Genomic DNA, 26,290 nt, shown 5'->3' on the forward strand with positions numbered 1-26,290 from the left:
CATAGGGCACCAGGAAATTTGGGGCACCAAATTTCCTGGTGCCCTGCGCAGCTGCTTGCTGCTCCGCCCCAGCCCCGCCCCCACTCCACCCCCTCCCCAAAGCCCCCACCCCTGCTTCGCCCCAGCCCCACATCTTCCCACATCTGCTCTGCCCCAGCCCCACCCTCACTCCCCTGAGGACTGCAGCAGGGCCGGGCCTACACTGCCCGGCAGCGGGAAATGCAGCGAGCTGGCCCCAGCCACGCCGCCGGTGAGTACTTGGGGGCAGTTCTCCCCTGCCCCCCAAGCCAGCCTCCCCGCCTGGAAGCCTGGCCCCCCCACACACCCCCGCAGGGGGCGGGGAGGCTGTGTAGGGCCCCAGAATAGCTAGGGACGGCCCTGCCCTTCCCCAACCCTGGGTAACCCCCACCTGACATCGGTTAAGGCTGAATCTTAACAAATACCCCTCCCCTCTCTCTGTACGGAGCATTCAGACTTCCCTCTCCCCTGGTGCCGGCTGCTCTACTCAACCATCTACCACCTCAGGAGGCATCTGCCCCGGCTCTGGCTAAAGGCTCGCACACAAGAGGCAGCCTCTGTTTGCAGCCTCCTGGACCAAGATGCTGGGAAATATCCCACAAGGGCAGCGTGTTTTCCTCACAATGCCTGCAGCTGACTGAAGGAAGCAAACAACAACACTCCACCCTGGCTACCTCGTGCACTACAGCATCTCCCAACTTCTGGGAGGTTCACCTGGCAACAAGATTCCCGGCTTCCCAGATGCATGAAGTAAGTGCATCCTGCAGTGACAGTGCCCCACTCTCTAGGCAAGGCACTAGTGGGCAATTGATCTGACTGTGATGGCAAGCCCCGATCCGTGAAGATAGAGAGGGAGGGAAGGAATGGATTTTGTAATGAGCTATGGTGCAAGGGAGGGGCAGTGGAATGCACCTGGCTGGGATGGCACCCCAAATCAGTGCAGGGGGCGAATGCACCCAGTAAGGACTGTACCGCTGAGTCAGAACAAGGAAGAGTGCGGAGAACTCCATTCTGACTTCTAAGTTCTGTGTCTCTCAGAAAAATATATCTTTGTCACAGTGAATTCTCAGGCAACACTCACAGTGTTTGGTTTAAAGGGGAGCCGTCCACCCAGCTCCAGTTCCTGGTGTGGGACGTGTTGTTCAGGCTGATCCAGACATGTAAAGCAAGCATCTGGGTGACTCTCACATGGTCTTATGCCCCCTTCATATACAGAGACCCCCCCGCTCCCCCATCTCCCCAGGAGATCTATCAGAGACCCAAAACATGCAACTAAAATGGATTCTGACCCAACAGGGCCATCACACTGCATGATACCCTCTCACTGGAGAGCTTCAGTGGTACTGAAGAATAGACCAGTTCCCCGAGAGTTGCTGAGTGGTAAAGAAGTAAAAAATTAGTGGCACTACGTTGATTCACACCAGCTGGGGAACCGGCCTTGTGCATTTCACTTTACCATCTCCTCTTGGTCCTGGATCTCGAGCATTTGTGAATTCCTCGACTCACAGTCTTTCCGGTTCTCGGTCCAGATCTGACTCCTTTTAGAATCCCAGTCGCACTTTTCCTGGTGCGCCCACCAGTCCTTGGGGCAGAGTTCGCACTCGGCACCCCCTGGAAGAAAAAACAGAGACTTCAGTGAACTCACATAAAGCCAATATATTTTTTTTTCAAGCCAGTCAAAAGCTCTACTCCTCAGTGGGCACTAGGAGCCAGACTCCCAGCTGGTGTCGCTCAGCATGGAGCACATCAATATACACCAGCTCAGGAACTGGCCCTAGAGCATGAAATTTAGGATGAAATTTAATAGTGAGAAGTGTAAGGTCATGCATTTAGGGATTAATAACAAGAATTTTAGTTATAAGCTGGGGACGTATCAGTTAGAAGTAACGGAGGAGCAGAAAGACCTTGGAGTATTTTTCCACATCCTTCTTGTAGTGTGGGGCCCAAAACTGGACACAGTACTCCAGATGAGGACTCACCAATGTCAAATGGAGGGGAACGATCAAGTCCTTCAATCTGCTGGCAATGCCCCTACTTATACATCCCAAAATGCCATTGGCCTTCTTGGCAACAAGGGCACACTGTTGACTCATATCCAGCTTCTCGTCCACTGTAACCCCTAAGTCCTTTTCTGCAGAACTGCTGCTGAGCCATTCGGTCCCTAGTCTGTAGCGGTGCATGGGATTCTTCCGTCCTAAGTGCAGGACTCTGCACTTGTCCTTGTTGAACCTCATCAGATTTTCTTTGGCCCAATCCTCTAATTTCTCTAGGGCCCTCTGTATCCTATCCCTTCCCTCCAGCATATCTACCACTCTTCCCAGTTTAGTGTCATCTGCAAACTTGCCGAGGGTGCAGTCCACACCATCCTCCAGATCATTAATGAAGATATTGCACAAAACCGGCCCAAGGACCGACCCTTGGGGCACTCCGCTTGATACCGGCTGCCAGCTAGACATGGAGCCATTGATCACTTGAGCCCAATGATGTAGCCAGCTTTCTATCCACCTCATAGTCCATTCATCCAGCCCATACTTCTTTAACTTGCTGGCAAGAATACTGTGGGAGACCATGTCAAAAGCTTTGCTAAAGTCAAGGAATAACTCGTCCACTGTTTTCCCCTCATCCACAGAGCCAGTTATCTCGTCATAGAAGGCAATTAGATTAGTCAGGCATGACTTATAGAATCATAGAATCATAGAATATCAGGGTTGGAAGGGACCCCTGAAGGTCATCTAGTCCAACCCCCTGCTCGAAGCAGGACCAATTCCCAGTTAAATCATCCCAGCCAGGGCTTTGTCAAGCCTGACCTTAAAAACCTCTAAGGAAGGAGATTCTACCACCTCCCTAGGTAACGCATTCCAGTCTTTCACCACCCTCCTAGTGAAAAAGTTTTTCCTAATATCCAATCTAAACCTCCCCCACTGCAACTTGAGACCATTACTCCTCGTTCTGTCATCTGCTACCATTGAGAACAGTCTAGAGCCATCCTCTTTGGAACCCCCTTTCAGGTAGTTGAAAGCAGCTATCAAATCCCCCCTCATTCTTCTCTTCTGCAGGCTAAACAATCCCAGCTCCCTCAGCCTCTCCTCATAAGTCATGTGTTCCAGACCCCTAATCATTTTTGTTGCCCTTCGCTGGACTCTCTCCAATTTATCCACATCCTTCTTGTAGTGTGGGGCCCAAAACTGGACACAGTACTCCAGATGAGACCTCACCAATGTCGAATAGAGGGGAACGATCATGTCCCTCGATCTGCTCGCTATACCCCTACTTATACATCCCAAAATGCCATTGGCCTTCTTGGCAACAAGGGCACACTGCTGACTCATATCCAGCTTCTTGTCCACTGTCACTCCTAGGTCCTTTTCAGCAGAACTGCTGCCTAGCCATTCGGTCCCTAGTCTGTAGCGGTGCATTGGATTCTTCCATCCTAAGTGCAGGACCCTGCACTTATCCTTATTGAACCTCATCAGATTTCTTTTGGCCCAATCCTCCAATTTTTCTAGATCCTTCGGTATCCTATCCCTCCCCTCCAGCATATCTACCACTCCTCCCAGTTTAGTATCATCCGCAAATTTGCTGAGAGTGCAATCCACACCATCCTCCAGATCATTTATGAAGATATTGAACAAAACCGGCCCCAGGACCGACCCTTGGGGCACTCCACTTGCCCTTGGTGAATCCATGCTGACTGTTCCTGATCACTTTCCTCTCCTCGAAGTGCTTCAGAATTGATTCCTTGAGGACCTGCTCCATGATTTTTCCAGGGACTGAGGTGAGGCTGACTGGCCTGTAGTTCCCCGGATCCTCCTTCTTCCCTTTTTTAACGATGGGAATGTAGGTGTTGTGTGTGTTTTTATAATGTAGGTGTTGTATGTGCCTGGGTGTATCTCTCACCCTACGAGGGATGGATGCTCAGCATTCCAACTGCATCCATTTACCCTGCACCCTCTCCCTGAGCACAATCTCCCCCCATTGTCTGAACTTCGATCAGTCACCAGTTCAAGTTTCCCACCAGCCCAGTAGTACCCACCAATGGCATCTGATATTGGTCAAAAAAAGAACGGGGGTCATGGGTTTTTAAAAGGTCTATGCACCTCCATTTCTCCCAGGGCTGTGACTCTGCAAAAGCATGACAAGAAACCAATGGAAGCGAATGGAAACGTGACCTTGTACTTTAGTAGGCTTTGATACTGACCCCAAATCACCCCATGTTATATCTATTTCATTTTAACCTAAGGAAACAGATCAGCTAACATTGTCAAAAGCTGCATTTCCTCCCAGTTTTCATCAGGGCCTCTTTGACCTCTTTATTTCTCAGGCTGTAAATGATGGGATTGACCAGGGGAGTCAGGACAGTGTAGAAGACAGAGAGAACTTTCTTGAAGTCACTCAGTGTGTTGGTCGTTGGGAACATATAGACAGTTAGCAGAGTTCCATAAAAAATGGTCACCACAATGAGGTGGGAAGAGCAGGTGGAAAAGGCCTTTTGCCTCCCGGTGGTGGAAGGGATTCTCAGGATGGTCGCAATGATACAGATGTAGGACATCAAGGTAAATAGGAATGGGAGCAGTGAGAAAATCAAGATGAGTGTGAAAGCCAACATTTCCATCAGGTGAGGATCATTACAGGAGAGATTTATCAGGGGGATAAGATCACAAAAGAAATGGTTAATATCATTGGGGCCACAGAAAGTTAACTGTGATATTGAGAACGTTGTTATGCTATTGCCTAGGAAGCCACCTATCCAAGAAGCACTTGCGAGCTGGATCCAGGCCCTGCCACTCATACGGGCTGCATAGTGCATTGGATTGCATATCGCTAAATACCGATCCTAAGACATCACCGATAAGAGAAGGCATTCTGTACCTGCCAGAGAACCAAGGAAATAATATTGTGTGAGACACCCACTAAATGAAACAGTCCTGTCCTCAGTCAGGAGACTGGCCAGCATCCTGGGCAGGAGGGTCGAGGTGTAGAAGGTCTCCAAGCAGGACAAGTTTCCCAGGAAGAAGTACATGGGGGTGTGAAGGTGCTGCTGAGTCACAACTAAGGTCACGATGAGGATGTTCCCGGCCACGGTTGCAATGTAGATCACGAGAAATAGCAGGAAAAGAAGGATTTGCAGTTCAGGGAGAGTCCCAAATCCCAAGAGGATGAATTCTGTGATGGACGTTTGATTTCCCTGTTCTGGGCTCACCATGAGGCATGCCTATGGGGAAGAAATTAACTCTGTGATATAAATGAACAACATTCACTCAATAAATGTCAGCATTGTTTTCTTTGTCTCCCTCTTCTGGCTACCGAAAAAATAGCTGAGTTGAAAATAGAAGACAGGGGTGGGGAAATGCCATCTCTCTTGATCCCTGGGACAGATTTCATATCTGAGCAGACTGCCGGTTAAACAAAATGTGAATCTCTCTGGAAACCTATGTAGTACCTTGACAGATAGCACCAAGCACTCACGTACTATGGTGTTGGGGCTCAGACATCACCGCACAGAAACACAGATAGAGGAAACAGATTAGGTAGGTATCGGTCCAAATAGCAACAGATATCACTGCCTGGTGTCTAAAAGCAGAAAAAGTAGGCTGGAGTTCCACGGCTGAAATGGGTCAGAATTTTATATTTGAGGGGAAGCCGCAACACAGAAAGAAACCAAGCAAATAGGGCTGGGAGTTGCAATGGGTGAGCAGCCAACTGCAAGTTAATTGCAAGGGAAATTGGCAGCCTAACTCTATTAGCGCCCTTTGAAAAGGTTCTGCTAAACAGACAGAAACACCCGTCCTTCGCTAGGACAATAGTTCATAGTCCTGCAGTAGGACGCTCCACATACAGAGACTCAGCCAGGTGACCATCTTATGCAAGGAAGAATGAAATTTGAAAAACCCTGCAGTTAGCCCCCAGTGTTGGAAATGTTACTGCTGGTCATACAGTTACCCAATCTCCTTTTAAAGCGAGAATCCACCCATTTTGCTAAAAAAATTACCCTCTCTTGCATAAATGATTTCTATTGGAAATTTTTAAGAAATGTTATATTGTCATATTAATAGAGCAGTGAGGAACCCAAGTTTCCATTTCATGGGTAATTCCATGATTTCAGATGATGGTTGTTAGGGGGCTTATTCCTTCACCCACTTACTTCCCTGGTCCTTCTTGCATGAACAGAGAGCAACAATACCCGAAGTCCAAAGGTGCAAACAATTCGATGTTTATTGGGGTGAACTTCCAGCAAGCATGATTCCAGTTTCCTTCCTTAGTATCCTCCTTCCCAGCTCTGACACCACAGAGCCTTACAGCTGTGTCCCTGTTCCCATTCCTACCCTTAGCCAAACATGATTCCAACTTCCTTACTCCCATTCCCTGGTCCCATCTCCCTCTTTAGCAAAACATGATTCCAATTTTCTTACCCCCATTCCTTGTTCCCATCTCCCTCACCCACATGCCCATGCTCACCCCCACCCCCCTACTTCCTGATTGACTACAGATTATATAGTAAAACTTGAGTTCTGCTTAGCTATACCTTAAACAATCATTTTCCTGAAATTTAACTAACCAATCCTAACATATTGTACCATGATTATGTAACCAATTATATCCCACCACCTTAATTAGTTTACACCCAGCAAAATTAATTATACAGCAGACAGGAACAATCACAGAACCAGACAGAGATTATACAGACAAACAATAGCAAAGTGGAAACTATAATGACAAGACAATACAGAAGGGAGGGTTTCACATCCCAACTATTGATAAGTGAGTTCTTGCCAGACAGGATGCTATCAAACCAAGTTTCCTTTTACATTTTCTAGGCACTTCCCTTTCTCTGGAGGTGACAGGAATACAATCCTGTCCTGATAGTGCCTAACAGCTCAATAGCACCTTATTTCAATGTGACTAGTTTGGAATGTGAGGATGTGACCGTTCGCTTCCCAGTTTATGGCTGCCTCTGCTGCTTAGTCAAAGGCCTGAGCCTAAGCACAGGGCCACAAACTGTCAAGTAAGAGAAGGCCCTTACACTGGAGACAGTGATTTCTTTCTTTTATACCTCTAGAACTAGCCAAGCGATAAGAATACACCTAAATTCTTAAAGTACAGGCCTTTGCAGACAGGCCTGAATATCTATATCCTAACAATGGTTTTCATGCCAATTTTGACTTTTTAAAAACGCATTTATCATTAATTTTATTTCTAGATTATTTTTATTTTAGATTACTTGGTTTTTTAATTTTTATTGTATTTTATTTGTATATTTTGAAATTATTGAAATTTTATTTTATTTTATTTCATTTATAAAACAATATCTAACAACTTTTTTTCCCAAACAAAATTTTGTAGAAATAAATTGGTTTCCATGTAACATTTTGATCTTGATGAATTGGTATTTTCTGATGGAAAATATTCCAAGAGACATCTTTATTAGTTCTACATTTTATTCTTCTTTTCTTTACATTTGGTTAAAAAATATTAATTCTCTCTCTCTTTTTGTGGCTGTCGTATCTGCCATTTTTTCAAATCTGCCAAATTGGAGACAATTGTTTATTTCAGAAGGTGGAGAAAGCTACTAGTGGTGAGACTGTTGTAGATTTGATTTTGACAAATACAAAGGAACTGGATGAGAATTTGAAAGTGGAAGGCAGCTGGGGTGAAAGTGATCATGAAATGACAGAGTTCATGATTCTAAGTAAAGGTAGGAGGGAAACAATACAATAAAGATAATAGATCTCAAGAAAGGAGACGTTAGCGAAGTCAGGGAGTGGGTAGATAAGATCCCATGGGAAGCAAGTTTAAGGGGAAAAACAGTTCAAGACAGTTGGCAATTTTTCAAAGAGACATTATTAGTGGCACAAGAGCAAACTATCCTACTGTGTAGAAAAGATAGGAAGTCTGGCAAGAGACCACACTGGCTCAACCACGAGAGCTTGAATGATCTGAAACTCAGAAAAGAGTCCTACCAAAAGTGGAAACTAGGTCAAATGACAAAGGATGAATATAAACAAATAACACAAGTATGTAGGGACAAAATGAGAAAGGCCAAAGAACAAAATGAGATTAAACTGTCTGGAGACATAAAAGGTAACAGGAAAACATTCTTCAAATACACTAGAAGTGAGAGGAAGACCAAGGACAGGGTAGGCCCGTTACTCACTGTGTGTGGCGGGGGAACAATAAGAGAAAATGCGGAAATGGCAGAAGTGCTAAATGACATTTTTGTTTCTGTTTTCACAAAAAAGTTTAGGAGCAACTGGACATCTAACATAGTGAACACTAGTGAAAATGAGGTAGGATCTGAGGCTAAAATAGGGAAAGAACAAGTTAAAAATTACTTAGACAAGTTAGATGTCTTCAGGTCACCAGAGCCTGATGAAATACATCCTAGCATACTCAAGGAGCTGACTGAGGAGATATCTGGGCCCTTAGCAATGAGATTTAAAAAGTCAAGGAAGACGGGAGAGATTCCGGAGGACTGGAAAAGGGAAAATATAGTGTCAACCTCTAAAAAGGGGAATAAGTACAAATTGGGGAACTACAGACCAGTCGTCTTAACTTCAGTACCCGGAAACATAATGGAGCAAATAATTAAGCAACCAATTTGCAAACACCTAGAAGATAATGATGTGATAAGTAATAGTCAGCATGTATTTGTCAAGAACAAATCATGTCAAACCAACCTGATAGCTTTTGTTGACAGGATAACAAGCCTTGTGGATGGAGGGAAGGGGTAGATTTGGTATATGTTAACTTTCATAAGGCTTTTGGTATATGTTAGCTTTTAAAAAGGCATCTTATATGACTTTCTCATAAACAAACTAGGAAAATACAACCTAGATGGAGCTACTACAAGGTGGATGCATAACTGGTTGGAAAACAGTTCCCAGAGAGTAGTTATGAGTGGTTCACAGTCAAGCTGGAAGGGCATCACAAGTGGGATCCTTCAGAGATTGGTTTAGGGTCTGGTTTTGTTCAATATCTTCATCAGTGATTTAGATAATGGCATAGAGAGTACACTTATAAAATTTGCCGATGATACCGAGCTGGGAGGGGTTGCAAGTGCTTTGGAGGATAGAATTTAAATTCAAAATGATCTGGACAATCTGGAGAAATGGTCTGAAGTAAATAGGATGAAATTCAAGGACAAATGCAAAGTACTCCACTTAGGAAGGAACAATCAGTTGCACACATACACAATGGGAAAGGACTGCCTAGGAAGGAGTACTGCGGGAAGGGATCTGGGGTCATAGTGAATCACAAGCTAAATATGAGTCAACGGTGTAAGACTGTTGCAAAAAAAGCAAACATCATTCTGTGATATATTAGCAGGAGTGTTGTAAGCAAGACACAAGAAGTAATTCTTCCGCTCTGCTCCACGCTGATTAGGCCTCAGCTGGAGTATTGTGTCCAGTTCTGGGTGCCACATATCAGGAAAGATGTGGACAAATTGGAGAAAGTCCAGGGAAGATCAACAAAAATGATGAAAGGTCAAGCAAACATGACCTATGAGGGAAGACTGAAAAAAAATGGGTTTGTTTAGTCTGGAGAAGAGAAGACTGAGAGGGGACATGATAACAGGTTTCAAGTACATAAAAGGTTGTTACAAGGAGGAGGGAGAAAAATTGATCTTCTTAACCTCTGAGGATAGGACAAGCAGCAATAGGTTTAAATTGCAGCAAGGGCGGTTTAGGTTGGACATCAGGAAAAACTTCCTAACTGTCAGGGTAGTTAAGCATTGAAATAAATTGCTAGGGAGGAAATTCCATCATTGGAGATTTTTAAGAACAGGTTAGACAAACACCTTTCAGGGATCGTCTAGATAATACTAAGTCCTACCTTCAATGCAGGGGAGTGGACTAGAAGACCTCTTGAGGTCCCTTCCAGACCTATGATTCTATGATGACTGTCTCTCTTGCCATTACTGATCCTCATAAGGACAAGGTGGTTGAGGTCATATCTTTTATTAGACACATTTATTAATCCTTATTAACTGCTAAGAAAGGACCTGATCCCTGCACAGAGTTATGCACAGAGTTAATTTTACACCTCAGGAATAATACTGTTCAGTCTGAGCTTCTGTCACGGACATCAAAGATAAAATTTCCACTGACTTCAAGGATGGGACACTTTGATTTCAATGGGATTTGGACAGCTAATGCTCTGAGCCTTCTGTGAAATTTATAGCTCGACTCAGCAGGATTTGGTTTCAATTGATAGATGTCGGTAAACGTCTCTATCAGCTGAGACACTGAAACCAACAACAGAATATATCGGTCACAGGCGGCATTAGCACAGCCTCCCCCATGCCATGCTCCAGCAGGGATGGGTGTCACCGGCCCCGCAGACATGCAGGGAGCCTTGTGCCCCCAGCTCTCACAGCACGGTGACACCCATCCCTGCAGGTGCAAGGTGCAGGACAGGCTGTGGTCCTGGAGGGAAAGAACCCACAGACACAGCCTGGTCTGCGAGGAGGAGGATGAGTCCCTGGCAGTGGGGAAGGCCACCCTGCTGCTGGATGGCTTCTACCCATAGATGGAGCCTTTCAACTAGGGGGTGTACCTCTGCTATGGCCCAGGGCTCATAGTTCTCCTCCTCCTCGCAGCCCTGGCCACAGATCTCTGCTCTGCTGGGACAGAGCAGTCACCTTCCCTGCACCTTACACCACAGTGTCTTGGACCCCTTGGCCATGTAGGGAGCCACCTGTACCTCTGTTGTCCCTGCTGGGAGTCCCCCGCAACCCCACTGCCCTAACCCTGACCCCAACCCCCCCCACACTGAATTTCCTGCAACTAAAATAGTTAAAAATACAAAGAAACTTAAAAATACAAAACAATATTTGTTGAAATTGTACAAATAAAATCAAATTCTGCCAAGCCTGTATATAGCCAGTGTCTGCTCTCTTAGCACTGAGCATAGCAGCAAATATCAGCTCTGTTGTACCCACATCATCTCACTAATCCTCCCAATGCTCCAGCGAGGTCTGTGCCAGAAAGAAAAGTACAATCGTGTGTGTAGCATGGAGGAAAGCTTCAAGTGGAATGAAGGATGCTCCAGTGTTTGAAGAGCTCACCGTGGACTTGGCAGATGTTGCTTCAATTCCCTCCTTTATCAAACGACTTCTGTGACTGTCAGGCCAAATTTACAAAGGCCGATAGGTACCTAAAAATGTGGATTGATGCCTGAGTAGGTGTGGTACCTAACGCCCACTAGGACTGTCTCTGTATCTTTAGGTGCCAAACCCCCTCTGTAAATCTGTCCCTCTGTGCATCAGGTCCCCATCTGGAAAGCAGGGATAATAGCACCTCACAGGGGTGGTGGGAGGATAGATACGTTCATTACAGTGAGGTGCCCAGATACCATGGTGATGGGGGCCAGATAAGTAGCTAAGATAGCAGTGACCTGGCAGGTCGTTTCTTTGTCCAAATTCAGTCATTTTGCTGTGGGCTGGGACTTTAAGAGAGATCATTGCCCAGTTCCCCTTGGATTCCCATGGAATCAGTTATCTGACAAACTTATGTTTCTTCCAGAACCTTGTGCTGAAAGGAGCAGGAAGGAAAAGATTGATTTACCTCTAAAACGAGTCTATCAGCAGCTGGAGTCTCTGTTGTCACCTCCTCATTTAGCATATCAGGGACCAGGATCCAGGTTATTCAGTCCATCTTCTCTCCCCACCTCATTGACGTACTTCCATGTTCCCAGTAAATAGAATGTCATATCCCAGAACAGCTACTGAGGTGCCATTGTCATGTCAAGTAACATGCCCTGTGCCTCATACCCTCCGCCAAGTGGGGAAAGTCTTTTCTGATTCATTATGTATCCTTCTGTGGGAAGGTGCAGCCTCCCAAGGCACATCTGTTCTGGGGAACGTAACAAGCAAGGAAAAGTTTGTCTAAAAATAAACCAAACACTATGTCAATAGAGTCAAACTTCTAATCTCAAAGGGAAAGTCCTGGAGAGGGAAGAAACTTCTAATGCTAAAACAAATCTCTGTCTTTATTGCGTGAATGCTACGTTGACTGTCAAGAAATAACTCATTCACCCCAGAAATAAAATTTACACCTGAGATTTTCAGAGCCACTTAAATGATTTAGACACTGAATTCCCATCCAGTTCCCTTAGAAAGTTGTTAAAATCTCAGCAGAACATTAGCTGATCTTTCATTTTCTGCAATAAAACCCCCTGTTGCCCTTCATTGCAAGCACACGTGTACTCAGTTCCCATCCAATAAGCTCATTCAATCTGTTTGGGTAACATTTTAAAAAGAGTCTAAGTGATTTAGGAGCCTACATCCCATTTTCCAAAGTGTCTTAGTTACGAAGGCTTACCAGCCTAAATCTCACTGAAAGGCAATGGGATTTAGGCTCCTGTGGCACTTTTGAAGTTTGCTGAAGATTTTTTGAAAATGTTACCCTTATCTCAATGGCATTTCTAAAATGAGAGGTGCTGGCTGCTGCTCAAATAAAATGCAGATGCAACAAGGTGTTTTACACATTTAGGTTGAGATTTTCAAAGGCTGGTAACGTACACAATAAACACCCAACTCCCACGGAATTGCTATGAGAGTTTGGCACCTAACTACATTAGGCTTCTTCAAAAATCCCAGACCATGGAAGCATGGAGGTTAGAGACCCGGGATTATAAAATGCAAATAGTTTGTTCCCAAAACCCTGACAAGTTTCAGGGTTACGTTGATCTTCAGTGCCACAGCAGTTGTACAAATTAGATAATCTTGTACCAGAACTGTAGGCCTCTAATTGATCTGTTGGAATGTTTGATAAGCAACTGAACAGTACAGATTCCATCCTATAGAGGACAGTGTTATATGTTGACACTAGCTGTCAAGGTTCCTTCCCCACTCTGAACTCTAGGGTACAGATCATAGAATCATAGAATCATAGAATAGCAGAGTTGGAAGGGACCTCTGGAGGCCATCTAGTCCAACCCCCTGCCCAGAGCAGGACCAATCCCTACTAAATCATCCCAGCCAGGGCTTTGTCAAGCCTGACCTTAAAAACTTCTAAGGAAGGGGATTCCACCACCTCCCTAGGTAACGTATTCCAGTGTTTCACCACCCTCCTAGTGAAAAAGTTTTTCCTAATATCCAACCTAAACCTCCCCCACTGCAACTTGAGACCATTACTCCTTGTCCTGTCATCTGCTATCACTGAGAATAGTCTAGATCCATCCTCTTTGGATCCACCTTTCAGGTAGTTAAAAGCAGCTACCAAATCCCCCCTCATTCTTCTCTTTCGTAGACTAAACAATCCCAGTTCCCTCAGCCCCTCCTCATAACTCATGTGTTCGAAAACCTCCTAAGCTTACTTTTACCAGCTTAGGTTAAAACTTCCCTAAGGTACAAACTATTTTACCCCTTGCCCTTGGACTTCCACTGCCACCACCAAACATTTATCTGGGTTTATTTTTATTAGGAAAGCGTCGTTTGGAAACGTCTTTCCCCCCAGAATCCTCCCAACCCTTGCACCCCACTTCCTGGGGAAGGTTTGGTAAAAATCCTCACCAATTTGCATAGGTGACCACAGACCCAAACCCTTGGATCTTAGAACAATAAAAAAAGCATTCAGTTCTTGAAAAGAAACATTTTAATAGAAGAAACAGTAAAAAGAATCACCTCTGTAAAATCAGGATGGTAAATACCTTACAGGGTAATTTGATTCAAAACATAGAGAATCCCTCTACGCAAAACCTTAAGTGACAAGACACACAGACAGAAATAGTCATTCTATTCAGCACAGCAATTTTCTCAGCCATTTAAAGAAATCATAATCTATCACATACCTAGCTAGATTACTTACTAAATTCTAAGACTCCATTCCTGTTCTGTCCCTGGCAAAAGCATCATCACACAGACAGATCCAGACCCTTTGTTTTTCTCCCTCCTCCCAGCTTTTGAAAGTATCTTGTCTCCTCATTGGTCATTTTGGTCAGGTGCCAGCGAAGTTACCTTTAGCGTCTTAACCCTTTCCAGGTGAAAGGATTTTTCCTCTGGCCAGGAGGGATTTTAAAGGTGATTACCCTTCCCTTTATATTTATGACACTAGCCGGTCCAGTCTGGGTACAGTCAATATAATCGTTTCAGTTATGGGTATTGCAATATATTCTGCAACTTGACTACAAAACTGTGCTTCTTGTCCTGAAGGAAAGGTTTGTTCCAGCCTTTACAGAAGAATACAAATATGCACTTATTTCTGAAAGCAAAACAAACTAGCAGATTGTTATTCCCAGTCCTCTCCTAGCATAATTTGCTCCCTAACCATGTCATAAGGTCTCAGTCCAATGTATCACCAGTGTGAATAATTGTGTGTCCACAAAGCTTTGTTATTCATAATACCCAAATGTGGAACATTTGTGGCTCACATCATTGTATTTTGAAAAAAGAGGTTTCTTTTTTTGTTTTGTTTTTTTAAATAATCTCCGGCAAAACTATTGCAGACAGCGAGGAAATCCCATTGCCTAACACTTTGAAGGATACATGTCTAAACGGAAAATTGGGTCTAACACAGGGATGGACCAGAATCTTCACGCACTGTGGCTTAAATTTTTAATTCCAAGATTATTGACTCTTAATGACTTAAGCGATATTTTTAACTGAAGTCATGGATTTAACAATTTCTGACTCTTTGCCATTCCATATGAACAGCTGCCATCTAGAGATCATTAGAAAGGATGAATAAAACATGTGTCACATTAACCTTGACTTTCCCTGATGCCCATTTTCCAGTATAGCCGCCCCTTTCCCAGCCTTCACCCTCTGCTATCCCTAGTATCCATGATACAGCAGAGCTGCCCCTTTCCCATCCCTCACTCTCTGCTGCCCGCAGTGCCCCTTTGCCCAGGGGATATTTTGCTTGTGCAGCCGGCACTGAAGCCGATACCGCCATTTTCTCGCTTCTATTTTTAGCGAGGTAGCTGGAGTACGGCTAGAGTGGCTACGTCTACAGAAGTTGCCATTCACCCCCCCACCCTCCCACCCCCCGGCTGCAGCGTAGATGCTCCGCAAGTGTCTAAACTGTGAATTAGTCACTCTGGCCTCTCTTTCCATCAGTCGGCTGCTTTTAACTTGGTAGTTTAGAACAGATTATCAGCATTCCATTGTAATGCAGAAACAAACTAGGGAAATATAGGCTAGATGGAGGTACTGTAAGGTGGGTGCATAACTGGTTGGAAAACCTTTCCCAGAGAGTAATCATCAAGGGAGTACCCCCAGATCTCTTTCCACAGTACTTCTTCCTAGGCAGTCATTTCCCATTTTGCATGTGTGCAAATGATCGTTCCTTCCTAAGTGGAGTACTTTGCATTTGTCTTTATTGAATTTCATCCTATTTACTTCAGACCATTTCTCCAGTTTGTCCAGATCATTTTAATCCTATCCTCCAAAGCACTTGCAACCCCTCCCAGCTTGGTATTGTCCACAAACTTTATAAGTGTACTCTCTATGCCATTATCTAAATCATTGATGAAGATATTGAACAGAACTGGACCCAGAACCGATCCTTGTGGACCATTATCCCCTTTCCAGCATGACTGTGGACCACTGATAACTACTCTTTGAGAATGGTTTTCCAACCAGTTATGCACCCACCTTATAGTATCTCCATCTAGGTTTCAGAGTAGCAGCTGTGTTAGTCTGTATTCGTAAAAAGAAAAGGAGTACTTGTGTCACCTTAGAGACTAACAAATTTATTTGAGCATAAGCTTTCGTGAGCTACAGCTCACTTCCATCTAGGTTCTCTTTCTCTAGTTTGTTTATGAAAAGGTCATGTGAAATGATACCAAAAGCCTTACTAAAGTTAAAATATACCACATCTACCCCTTCCCCCCGTCCACAAGGCTTGTTACCCTGTCAACAAAAGCTATCAGCTTGGTTTGACATGATTTGTACTTGACAAATGCATGCTGACGGTTACTTATCACCTCATTATCTTCTAGGTGTTTGCAAATTGGTTGCTTAATTATTTGCTCCATTATGTTTCTGGGTACTGAAGTTAAGCTGACTGGTCTGCAATTCCCCAGTTGTCCTTCCTTCCCTTTTTATAGATGGGCACTATATGGGCATCCTGTGTTCTGTGGCACAGGTTAGAGGGTTTCCTTTTGCTTTTCTACTCTTTTTGAAGGAATCCTGTGGATGAAATACACTATGAGAAACACCATTTAATTATACAATTTCCTAACATTAGCATTCCATGGTGATGTTTCAACTCCATATTTTTATAATGAAGGAACCATGTATTTTTATGTGTGTGTGTGTTTATATAAGTCTCTCACCGTACAAGGAATGGATGCTCAGCATTCCAAATGAGGCCATTATCCCTCCACCCTCTCACTGAGCACAATCGCCCCTTATTGATGGAAATTGATGGGTTAGTCTCGTCCAAACATGAACTTATGGCTAGCTTTCCTCAGAGCCTCCTTGACCTCTTTGTTTCGCAGGCTGTAGATGAGGGGATTGACCAGGGGAGTCAGGATAGTGTAGATGACTGAGAGAACTTTCTTGAAGTCTCTCAGTGTGTTGGTTGTTGGGAACATATAGGCAAACAATAGAGTTCCATAATACATGGTCACCACAATGAGGTGGGAGGAGCAAGTGGAAAATGCCTTTTGCCTCCCACTGGTGGAAGGGATTCTCAGGATGGTCACAATGATGAAGATGTAGGACATCAAGGTAATTAGGAATGGGACCAGTAAGAAAATCAAGCTGAGTGTGAAAGCCAACATTTCCATCAGGTGAGGATCATTACAGGAGAGATTTATCAGGGGAATAGGATCACAAAAGAAATGGTCAATAACATTGGGGCCACAGAAAGATAACTGGGATATCGGCAATATTATTATGCCAGTACACAGGAAGCCACCTGTCCAAGAGCCACCTATAAACTGGAGGCAACACCTGCCACTCATACGGGCTGCATAGTGCATTGGATTGCATATTGCTAAATACCGATCATATGACATTACCGATAAGAGAAGGCATTCTGTAATAACTAGAGAAGAAAAGAAATAATACTGGGTGAGACACCCACTATATGAAATAGTTTTTGTCCCACTCAAGAGACCGTCCAGCATGCTGGGCAGGATGGTTGAAGTGTAGCAGGTCTCCAGGCAGGACAAGTTCCCAAGGAAGAAGTACATGGGGTTGTGAAGGTGGCGATAAACCACAATAAGCACCACAATGAGGATGTTCCCAGCCATGGTTGTAATGTAGATCACTAGAAACAGCAGGAAAAGAAGGATTTGCAGTTCAGGGAGAGTGCCGAATCCCAGGAGGATGAATTCTGCAATGGACGTTTGATTTCCCTGTTCTGGATTCATCATAGGTTGTGTCTACGGGAAAGAAATTCACTCTGGGATATAAATGAAGAACAGTCACTCAATAAAACATTAGCATTGTTTTCATTATCCCCCAACTAGCTATTGAACAATAGCTAAGTAGAGAGTGGAGGCTAGGGGATGGGAAATGGGGAAAAAAACATCTCACTTGACCCCTGGGATAGATTTCATATCTGATCAGACTGCCGGTTAAACAAAACGTGAATCTCTCTGGAAACCTGTGTAGTAACTGGACAGATCACACCAAGCACCTAAGTACTGTGGTGATGGGTCTCATGTACAACCATACAGAAACACAGATAGATATTGGTTCAAACAGTCATACATTTCACTTCCTGGTCTATCAAAGCAGAACAGTGTCCTTTGACAGGCTGGAGTTCCACTGCTGAAACGGGTCAGGATTTTATATTTTAGGGGAAGCCACATCAAAGAAACAAACCAAGCAAATAAGGCTCGGAACTGCAGTGGCTGGGCGGCCAACTCCAGGTGAATTGCAATGGAAATGGACAGTCTAACGCTACTAGCGCCCTTTGAAAGTTTTTATCCTAAACAGGCAAATACCTGTCGTTCCCTAGGACAATATTTCATTGTCCTGCAGTGGGACACTCTACACGGAGACCCAAACTTCATTAAAAATAAACAAACAAACAAAAATCCAGCTAGAAACCACCGTTTTAGGTAGACATTTATCCTCTATTGCAAGAAAAAACTCTCTTTACCAATTTCTAATTTTATACAATTTGCTATTTTCATATTATGATAGTGGTGTGGAACCCACATTTCCATTTCATCAACAATTCCATGATTTCAAATGTTGGTTTTCAGTCCAACTTTGTCTTTTTTTAAATGTATTTATCTATTTTTAATTTTATTTCTTGACTATTTTTATTTTATATTACTTATGTTATTTTAAATATTTATTGTATTTTATTTGAATCCTATTTTATAATTTAAATTTATTTTATATTAGTTTATTTTTTATATTTTATTTCATTTGATATTATTTTATAAAATATGTACAATAACATTTTTCCTAAATAAAATTTTGTAGAAATTGGTATGTACCCAGGGAACATTTTGATCTCAATGAACTGACATTTTCTGATGCAAAAATATTCCATTTGAAAAAAAATTTCTGCTCTATTTCTTATCCTCTTCTTCTTTAACAGTGGTTAAAAATATTAATTCTCTCTCTCCCCCATCTTTTTGTTAGTAATGGCAGATGAGAGAGCCACAATCTCTCTTGCCATTACTAATCCTTAGAGAAAGAAGGTAGGTGAGGTAATATCTTTTATTGGACCAATTTACTAATCTTTATTAACTGCTAAGTAAGGACCTGATTCTGTGTACAGCTATGCACAGAGTTAATTTTACAAATCGGGAATAATTCTGTTCAGTCTGAGCCTTCTCTCGGTGAAGTCAAAGATAAAATCTCCACTGACTTCAAGGATGGGGCCCATTGATTTCCTTGAGCCTTCTTTGACACTTATAGCTCCGCAGGATTTGATTTCAATCAATAGATATTGGTAAACGTCAATATCAGCTGAGACACTGAAATCAACAACAGGAAAGATCAGTAACAGTCGACATTAGTCCAGCCTCCCGCTGCGCCTTACACCTGCAGGGTTGGGTGTCACTGGCCGTGCAGCTGTGCAAGAGCCCTCTGCACCCAGCTATCACATGAGTGACACGCTCGCAGCCCTGGCCATGGATCTCTGCTCCACTGGGCCAGAGCAGCCGCTTTCCCTGCCCCTTTCACTTTGGTGTCTTGAACCCCTCAGCTGGCAGAAAGTGAACTGTATCCCTGCTGTCACTGCTGGGAGCCCCCCGCATCCCCACTGCCCTAACCCTGACCCCAACCTACCACCACTGCATTTCCTGCAACTGTAATAATTGAAACAGTGAAAAATTGGGAATAATCATAAAGGTAAAAATCCCAATATTAATCATCAAAAGGGCAAAAGAAAAAGAAAAGCAAATTCTGCCAAGCCTACTTATAGCCAATGTCTGCACCCTGAGCTCTGAGCACAGCAGCAAATATCAGCTCTGCTTTACCCACCTCATCTCACTAATGCTCTCAACACCCCAGTGAGGGGAGAGCTGCCATCAAGGGCACAGTCCTGTATGTAGTATGGAGGGAAGCTCAAAGAGGAATGAAGGATGTGCTAGTGTTTGAAGAGCTCGCTTTGGACTTGAGAGATGTTGGTTCAATTCCCTGCTTCTTCACAAACTCCTTGTGTGACTTTCAGGCCAGATTTCCAAACGCCGGTAGGTACGTAAAAATGCACACAGATGCCTGAGTAGGTGCGGTACCTAACGCCCATCGATTTCAAATCCCACTAGGGGTGTCTGTGTCTTTAGGTGCTGAAACACCTCTATAAATCTTTCCCTCTGGGCATCAGGTCCCGTCTGTAAAGCTGGGATAATAGCACCTCACAGGGTGATGGGAGGATAGATACATTAAAAACAGTGAGGTGCCCAGATACCATGGTGATGGGGGCCATACAAGGAGCTAGGATAGCAGTGACCTGAGAGATATTTTCTTTTTCCAAATTCAGTCATATTGCTTTGGGTAGAGAGTTTAAAGAGAGATCATTGTGAAATTCCCCTTAGGTAACTAATTTCATGGGAATCCAACAAACTTACATTGCTTCAAAAACCTCAAGAGTCAAGGAGTGGGCAGCAAAAGGTAGATTTACCTCTAAGACGGGTGAGTCACAAACTTGAATCTGATGTCACCTCCTCACGCAGCATTCCGGGGACCAGGATCCAGGTTATTCAGTCCATCTTCTCTCTCCACCACATTCATATACTTCCATGTGCACAGTACATAGAACATCATATCCCAGAACAGCTACCATTGCTCTGTTATGTCTGGTAACATGTCCTGTGCATCACACCCTGCGCCAAATGGGGAATGTCTTCTCTGATTCATTATATATCCTTTTGTGGGAAGGTGCAGTCTCCCGAGGCACGACTGCTGAGGGGAACGTAACAGATAAGGAAAAGTTAGTGTTTCATTTTTTTTTAGGCGATGTCAGCAAAATCAAACTTCTAGTCTCAAAGGGAAAGTCATGGAGAGAGAAAACACTTTTCATCCTTAAACAAATTTCTGTTTCCTGAGTGAATGTTATTTTGATTGTGAAGTAATAACTAATTAATTCTAGGTTTCAGAGTAGCAGCCGTGTTAGTCTGTATCCCTCAAAAAGAAAAGGAGTACTTGTGGCACCATTAGAGACTAACAAATTTATTAGAGCATAAGCTTTCGTGAGCTACAGCTCACTTCATCAGATGCATTCAGTGGAAAATATAGTAGGGAGATTTTATATACACAGAGAACATGAAACAATGGGTGTTACCATACAGACTGTAACAAGAGTGACCAGGAAAGGTGAGCTATTACCAGCAGGAGAGTGGGAGGAGGTGGGGAGGACCTTTTGTAGTGATAATCAAGGTGGGCCATTTCCAGCACTTTACAAGAACAGTAGGAGGGGAAATGAACAAGGAAAAATAGTTTTACTTTGTGTAATGACACATCCACTCCCAGTCTTTATTCAAGCCTAAGTGAATTGTATCCAGTTTGCAAATTAATTCCAATTCAGCAGTATCTTGTTGGAGTCTGTTTTTGAAGCTTTTTTGTTGAAGAATTGCCACTTTTAGGTCTGTAATCCAGTGACCAAAGAGATTGAAGTGTACTCCGACTGGTTTTTGAATGTTACAATTCTTGACGTCTGATTTGTGTCCATTTATTCTTTTACGTAGAGACTGTCCAGTTTGGCCAATGTACATGGCAGAGGGGCATTGCTGGCACATGATGGCATAGATCACATTGGTAGATGTGCAGGTGAACGAGCCTCTGATAGTGTGGCTGATGTGATTAGGCCCTATGATGGTGTCCCCTGAATAGATATGTGGACACAGTTGGCAACGGGCTTAGGAATAAAGTTCATGGCTGAGATTGCCAGAGCTGCCTAAGTGATTTATTTCAGAGTAGCAGACATGTTAGTCTCTATCTGCAAAAAGAAAAGAAGTACTCGTGGCACCTTAGAGACTAACAAATTTATTTGAGCATAAACTTTCGTGAGCTACACCTCACTTCATCAGATGCACTGATGAAGTGAGCTGTAGCTCACGAAAGTTTATGCTCAAATAAATTCGTTAGTCTCTAAGGTGCCACAAGTCCTCCTTTTCTAAGTGATTTAGACACCAATGTCGCATTCAATTCCCTTAAGCAGCTTTGAAAATCTCAAGATAGTTAGCTGAGCTTGCACTTTCTCCAAAGAAACCTCCTGTTGCCTTCAATAGCAGCCACACTTGTACCCAGTCCCCCTCCAATAACATTGGATAATCAGTTCTGGTAACATTTTCAAAAGTCTCTAAGAGATTTAGGTGCCTAAATCCTATTTTCAAAAGTGTCTTAATTACCAAGGCTTAGCAGCCGAAGTCTCACTGAAAGTCAACAGGACAGGCTCCTAAGTCACTTTTGATGTTAGCTTATGTGTCTTTCATAATGTTACCCGATTGAAACTCAGATAAAATGCAGGTAGAACAAGGTGCTTTACATATTTAGGCTGGGATTTTAAAAGGGGGGTAATGTATACAATATACAGCAAAATCCCACTGAATTCCTGTGAGAATTTGGAAAATTACTTTCGGCTTCTTGGAAAAGCCCAGAGCATCCAAGTATTGAGGTTATAACCTGAGATTATAAAGTACAAACAAGTTCTTCCCAAATCCCTGACAAGTTTCAGGATCATGTGGATCTTCAGTGCCACAGGAATTGTACAAATTAGATAATCTTGTACCAGAACTATAGGCCTCTGATTGGTCTACTGGAGTGTTTGATAAGCAACCGAACAGTACAGATTGTGTCCTGTAGAAGACAGTGTTATACATTCACACTAGCCAATTCATTGTCCAATTGGGTACAGTCAATATAATCATTTCAGTGTGGGACCCACAGTCAAATCCCTGCTCCACATTAGAGGGGGGTGGGGACTGAACCTGGGTCTCCAACACGCTGTTGAGTGCCCCCCACCTCCCTTAGGGTTCCCAGCTGAAAATCGCAAACAGAGATAATGTCTAACTCCAGGGGAGAGATGGGGGTAAGGCAACTCTCTTCTAACTGGCTATTCTGCTTGGCTAGATGAGGTAGCTCCTTGCTCTGCATGCTGGCCTCTGGGGATCCCTTTCTTAGCCGCCTACTTCTCCCCATGCCCCATATAGGGAGCCTGGCTGCCAAACTCAGGGCTGAGGTTCCTACTGGCTGGTACGGCGCTAAAGTTGAGTCATTGCAACGCTTAAGTCCCTTTGTGGATCTAGCCCTAAGTTATTTCAGTGTATGGAATTCACCAAGATATCATTTACTCACATTCAGCAAGTAAAATACAGTTCAATTTTATTCTGACTAACAGTACTGGTATTGATTCCTCTTAGATTTTCAAATCTTTATACATCCTCAAGAGTTATAGGCGCAGATCACCAAAAATGGAAGGAGAAACAAGGGCCACACAGCATCAGAGTATTACACAGTAAATCAGGTTTCAGAGTAACAGCCATGTTAGTCTGTATTCGCAAAAAGAAAAGGAGTACTTCGTGAGCTTAACAGCTCACTTCATCGGATGCATACTGTGGAAAGTACAGAAGACCTTTTTATACATACAAACCATGAAAAAATGGGTGTTTACCACTACAAAAGGTTTTCTCTCCCCCCAAACCCACTCTCCTGTTGGTAATAGTTTATCTAAAGTGATCATTCTCCTTACAATGTGTATGATAATCATGGTGGGCCATTTCCAGCTCAAATCCAGGGTTTTACAAGAACGTCTGGGGGAAGGGAGGGTAGGAAAAAACAAGGGGAAATAGGTTACCTTGCATAATGACTTAGCCACTCCCAGTCTCTATTCAAGCCTAAGTTAACTGTATCCAATTTGCAAATGAATTCCAATTCAACAGTCTCTCGCTGGAGTCTGGATTTGAAGTTTTTCTGTTGTAATATCGCAACTTTCATGTCTGTAATCGCGTGACCAGAGAGATTCAAGTGTTCTCCGACCGGTTTATGAATAAAAGAAAAGGAGTACTTGTGGCACCTTAGAGACTAACCAATTTATTAGAGCATAAGCTTTCGTGAGCTACAGCTCACTTCATTGGATGCATATTATGGAAAGTGTAGAAGATCTTATTATACACACACAAAGCATGAATATATATAATATATATATATAATAAGATCTTCTACACTTTCCACAGTATGCATCCGATGAAGCGAGCTGTGGCTCACGAAAGCTTATGCTCAAATAAATTGGTTAGTCTCTAAGGTGCCACAAGTACTCCTTTTCTTTTTGCGAATACAGACTAACACGGCTGTTAGTCTGAAATCTGGTTTATGAATGTTATAATTCTTGACATCTGATTTGTGTCCATTTATTCTTTTACGTAGAGACTGTCCGGTTTGACCAATGTACATGGCAGAGGGGCATTGCTGGCACATGATGGCATATATCACATTGGTGGATGTGCAGGTGAATGAGCCTCTGATACTGTGGCTGATGTTATTAGGCCCTGTGATGGTGTCCCCTGAATAGATATGTGGGCACAGTTGGCAACGGGCTCTGTTGCAAGGATAGGGTCCTGGGTTAGTGGTTCTGTTGTGTTGTATGTGGTTGCTGGTGAGTATTTGCTTCAGGTTGGGGGGCTGTCTGTAAGCAAGGACTGGCCTGTCTCCCAAGATTTGTGAGAGTGTTGGGTCATCCTTCAGGATAGGTTGTAGATCCTTAATAATGCATTGGAGGGGTATTAGTTGGGGGTTGAAGGTGACAGCTAGTGGTGTTCTGTTATTTTCTTTGTTAGGCCTGTCCTGTAGTAGGTGACTTCTGGGAACTCTTCTGGCTCTATCAATCTGTTTCTTCACTTCTGCAGGTGGGTATTGTAGTTGTAAGAATGCTTGATAGAGATCTTGTAGGTGTTTGTCTCTGTCTGAGGGTTTGGAGCAAATGCGGTTGTATCGCAGAACTTGGCTGTAGACGATGGATCGTGTGGTGTGGTCAGGGTGAAAGCTGGAGGCATGCAGGTAGGAATAGCGGTCAGCAGGTTTCCGGTATAGGGTGGTGTTTATGTGACCATCGTTTATTAGCACTGTAGTGTCCAGGAAGTGGATCTCTTGTGTGGACTGGACCAGGCTGAGGTTGATGGTGGGATGGAAATTGTTGAAATCATGGTGGAATTCCTCAAGGGCTTCTTTTCCATGGGTCCAGATGATGAAGATGTCACCAATATAGTGCAAGTAGAGTAGAGGCGTTAGGTTTTTGCTATGGGTACCCGCATGGCCCCACAGTATGCCAACATTTTTATGGCTGTCTTAGAACAACGCTTCCTCAACTCTCGTCCCCTAACGCCCCTACTCTACTTGTGCTATATTGATGACATCTTCATGATCTGGACCCATGGAAAAGAAGCCCTTGAGGAATTCCACCATGATTTCAACAATTTCCATCCCACCATCAACCTCAGCCTGGTCCAGTCCACACAAGAGATCCACTTCCTGGACACTACAGTGCTAATAAACGATGGTCACATAAACACTACCATATACCGGAAACCTACTGACCGCTATTCCTACCTACATACCTCCAGCTTTCACCCTGACCACACCACACGATCCATTGTCTACAGCCAAGCTCTGTGATACAACCGCATTTGCTCCAACCCCTCAGACAGAGACAAACACCTACAAGATCTCTATCAAGCATTCTTACAACTACAATACCTACCTGCGGAAGTGAATAAACAGTACAGCATCCCCTTTGTCATCAGTTGCCTTGTTTGCCATCCAATGGCTCTTACAGTGAATAAATGCCTGTTTCTCAAACCTTACCTTCTGCTTGTGGGGTCAGTATTTTGTGGCCAGTAGAAGGCACAGGAGGTGAACCAATGGGAATGAGGAGGCTTTACCCACTCAGGTGCTGAAGGATGGAATAGTAATAGGACCCTGGAGCATGATGTGGGACATCTGCGTTCAATTTCCAGCTCAACCACAGATTTCCTGCATGGATTTGGGCATATCCCGTAATCTGGCTTGTGCCTCTGCAATACGGGGATATTAAGTCCATACCTCCTGGGAGTATTGTGAGGAGTCCTGTCATTTTATTTTTGTGATTCATTTTTTATTAATTTTCAAAAAGAAATTAACAAGAACAAGTGTTTCAACCTGTACATGTTACCCAACAGTGCATATTTTACAGGCTAGTTAAAAATGCAATTATGCAACTTTACAACTTGCCAGAGATTCAAGACTAGACAATACTAAATCAGACAAACATTGCAAGAGAGGAAGGGGGTAACAACCATTTAAAAAAGACAAAATTAGCAAAAAATGTAAGTTGGGAACGGGAGCAGGAAGTAGGAGGGAGAAAGCAGAGAGATCCTGTGGAATGGAAGTCAGGCATTATTTCAGCATTCTTTATTCAAAAGTATCAACAAAGAGGGTCCATATTTCTTCAAATTGGTATAATTTCTCCCCATATCAACAAACTCTTCTTTCTTGAGGTGTCCCATTGTTAATGACCAGGAGGTGCTCAGTTAATATGTTGGTGACAGCCCTGTCATACCCTAGATAGGATGATGTTAACTGATCATTTCCCAGCATTGAACACACAACAGATTATGAAAATTCTATGTACTCTGAAAAATCCTGATGTCTCAAGTGGGGGGTGAGGCACCCAAAATAAATATATACTTTCAAATATTTTGTCATTCAACTGGGATTTTCAAGGGACCTAAGGGAGTTAGGTAACACAATCCCATTGAAATTTGGATGCCTAACCCTCTTAGGATCCTTTGATAATCCCAGTGTAAATTGTTTTTTTTTTATTTTATATTCTTAATTGGGCTTAGGGTATGGGATTGCCTAACTCAAACCAAGTGTAATACAGTT

General features: G+C 43.5%; 1 protein-coding gene and 1 pseudogene across 1 annotated transcript; both read right to left on the minus strand.

Moving 5' to 3' along the window:
- Positions 1-4,279: 4,279 nt before the first annotated feature.
- On the minus strand, positions 4,280-5,221 carry LOC144274012 (olfactory receptor 5AP2-like; annotated as a pseudogene).
- Positions 5,222-16,392: 11,171 nt separating this feature from the next.
- Positions 16,393-17,346, minus strand: LOC144274013 (olfactory receptor 11A1-like). The gene has a single exon (XM_077832728.1). The coding sequence runs from the start codon at positions 17,341-17,343 to the stop codon at positions 16,393-16,395; it is 951 nt and encodes a 316-aa protein (XP_077688854.1). The 5' UTR covers positions 17,344-17,346.
- Positions 17,347-26,290: the final 8,944 nt, after the last annotated feature.

Source organism: Eretmochelys imbricata, chromosome 14, assembly GCF_965152235.1.
Source record: "Eretmochelys imbricata isolate rEreImb1 chromosome 14, rEreImb1.hap1, whole genome shotgun sequence".
In the NCBI taxonomy this organism is placed as follows: domain Eukaryota; kingdom Metazoa; phylum Chordata; order Testudines; family Cheloniidae; genus Eretmochelys; species Eretmochelys imbricata.

Bases quoted from the DNA above. Each gene is read 5' to 3' on its own strand.
- LOC144274013 (XM_077832728.1), bottom strand. From the start codon at position 17,343: ATGATGAATCCAGAACAGGGAAATCAAACGTCCATTGCAGAATTCATC.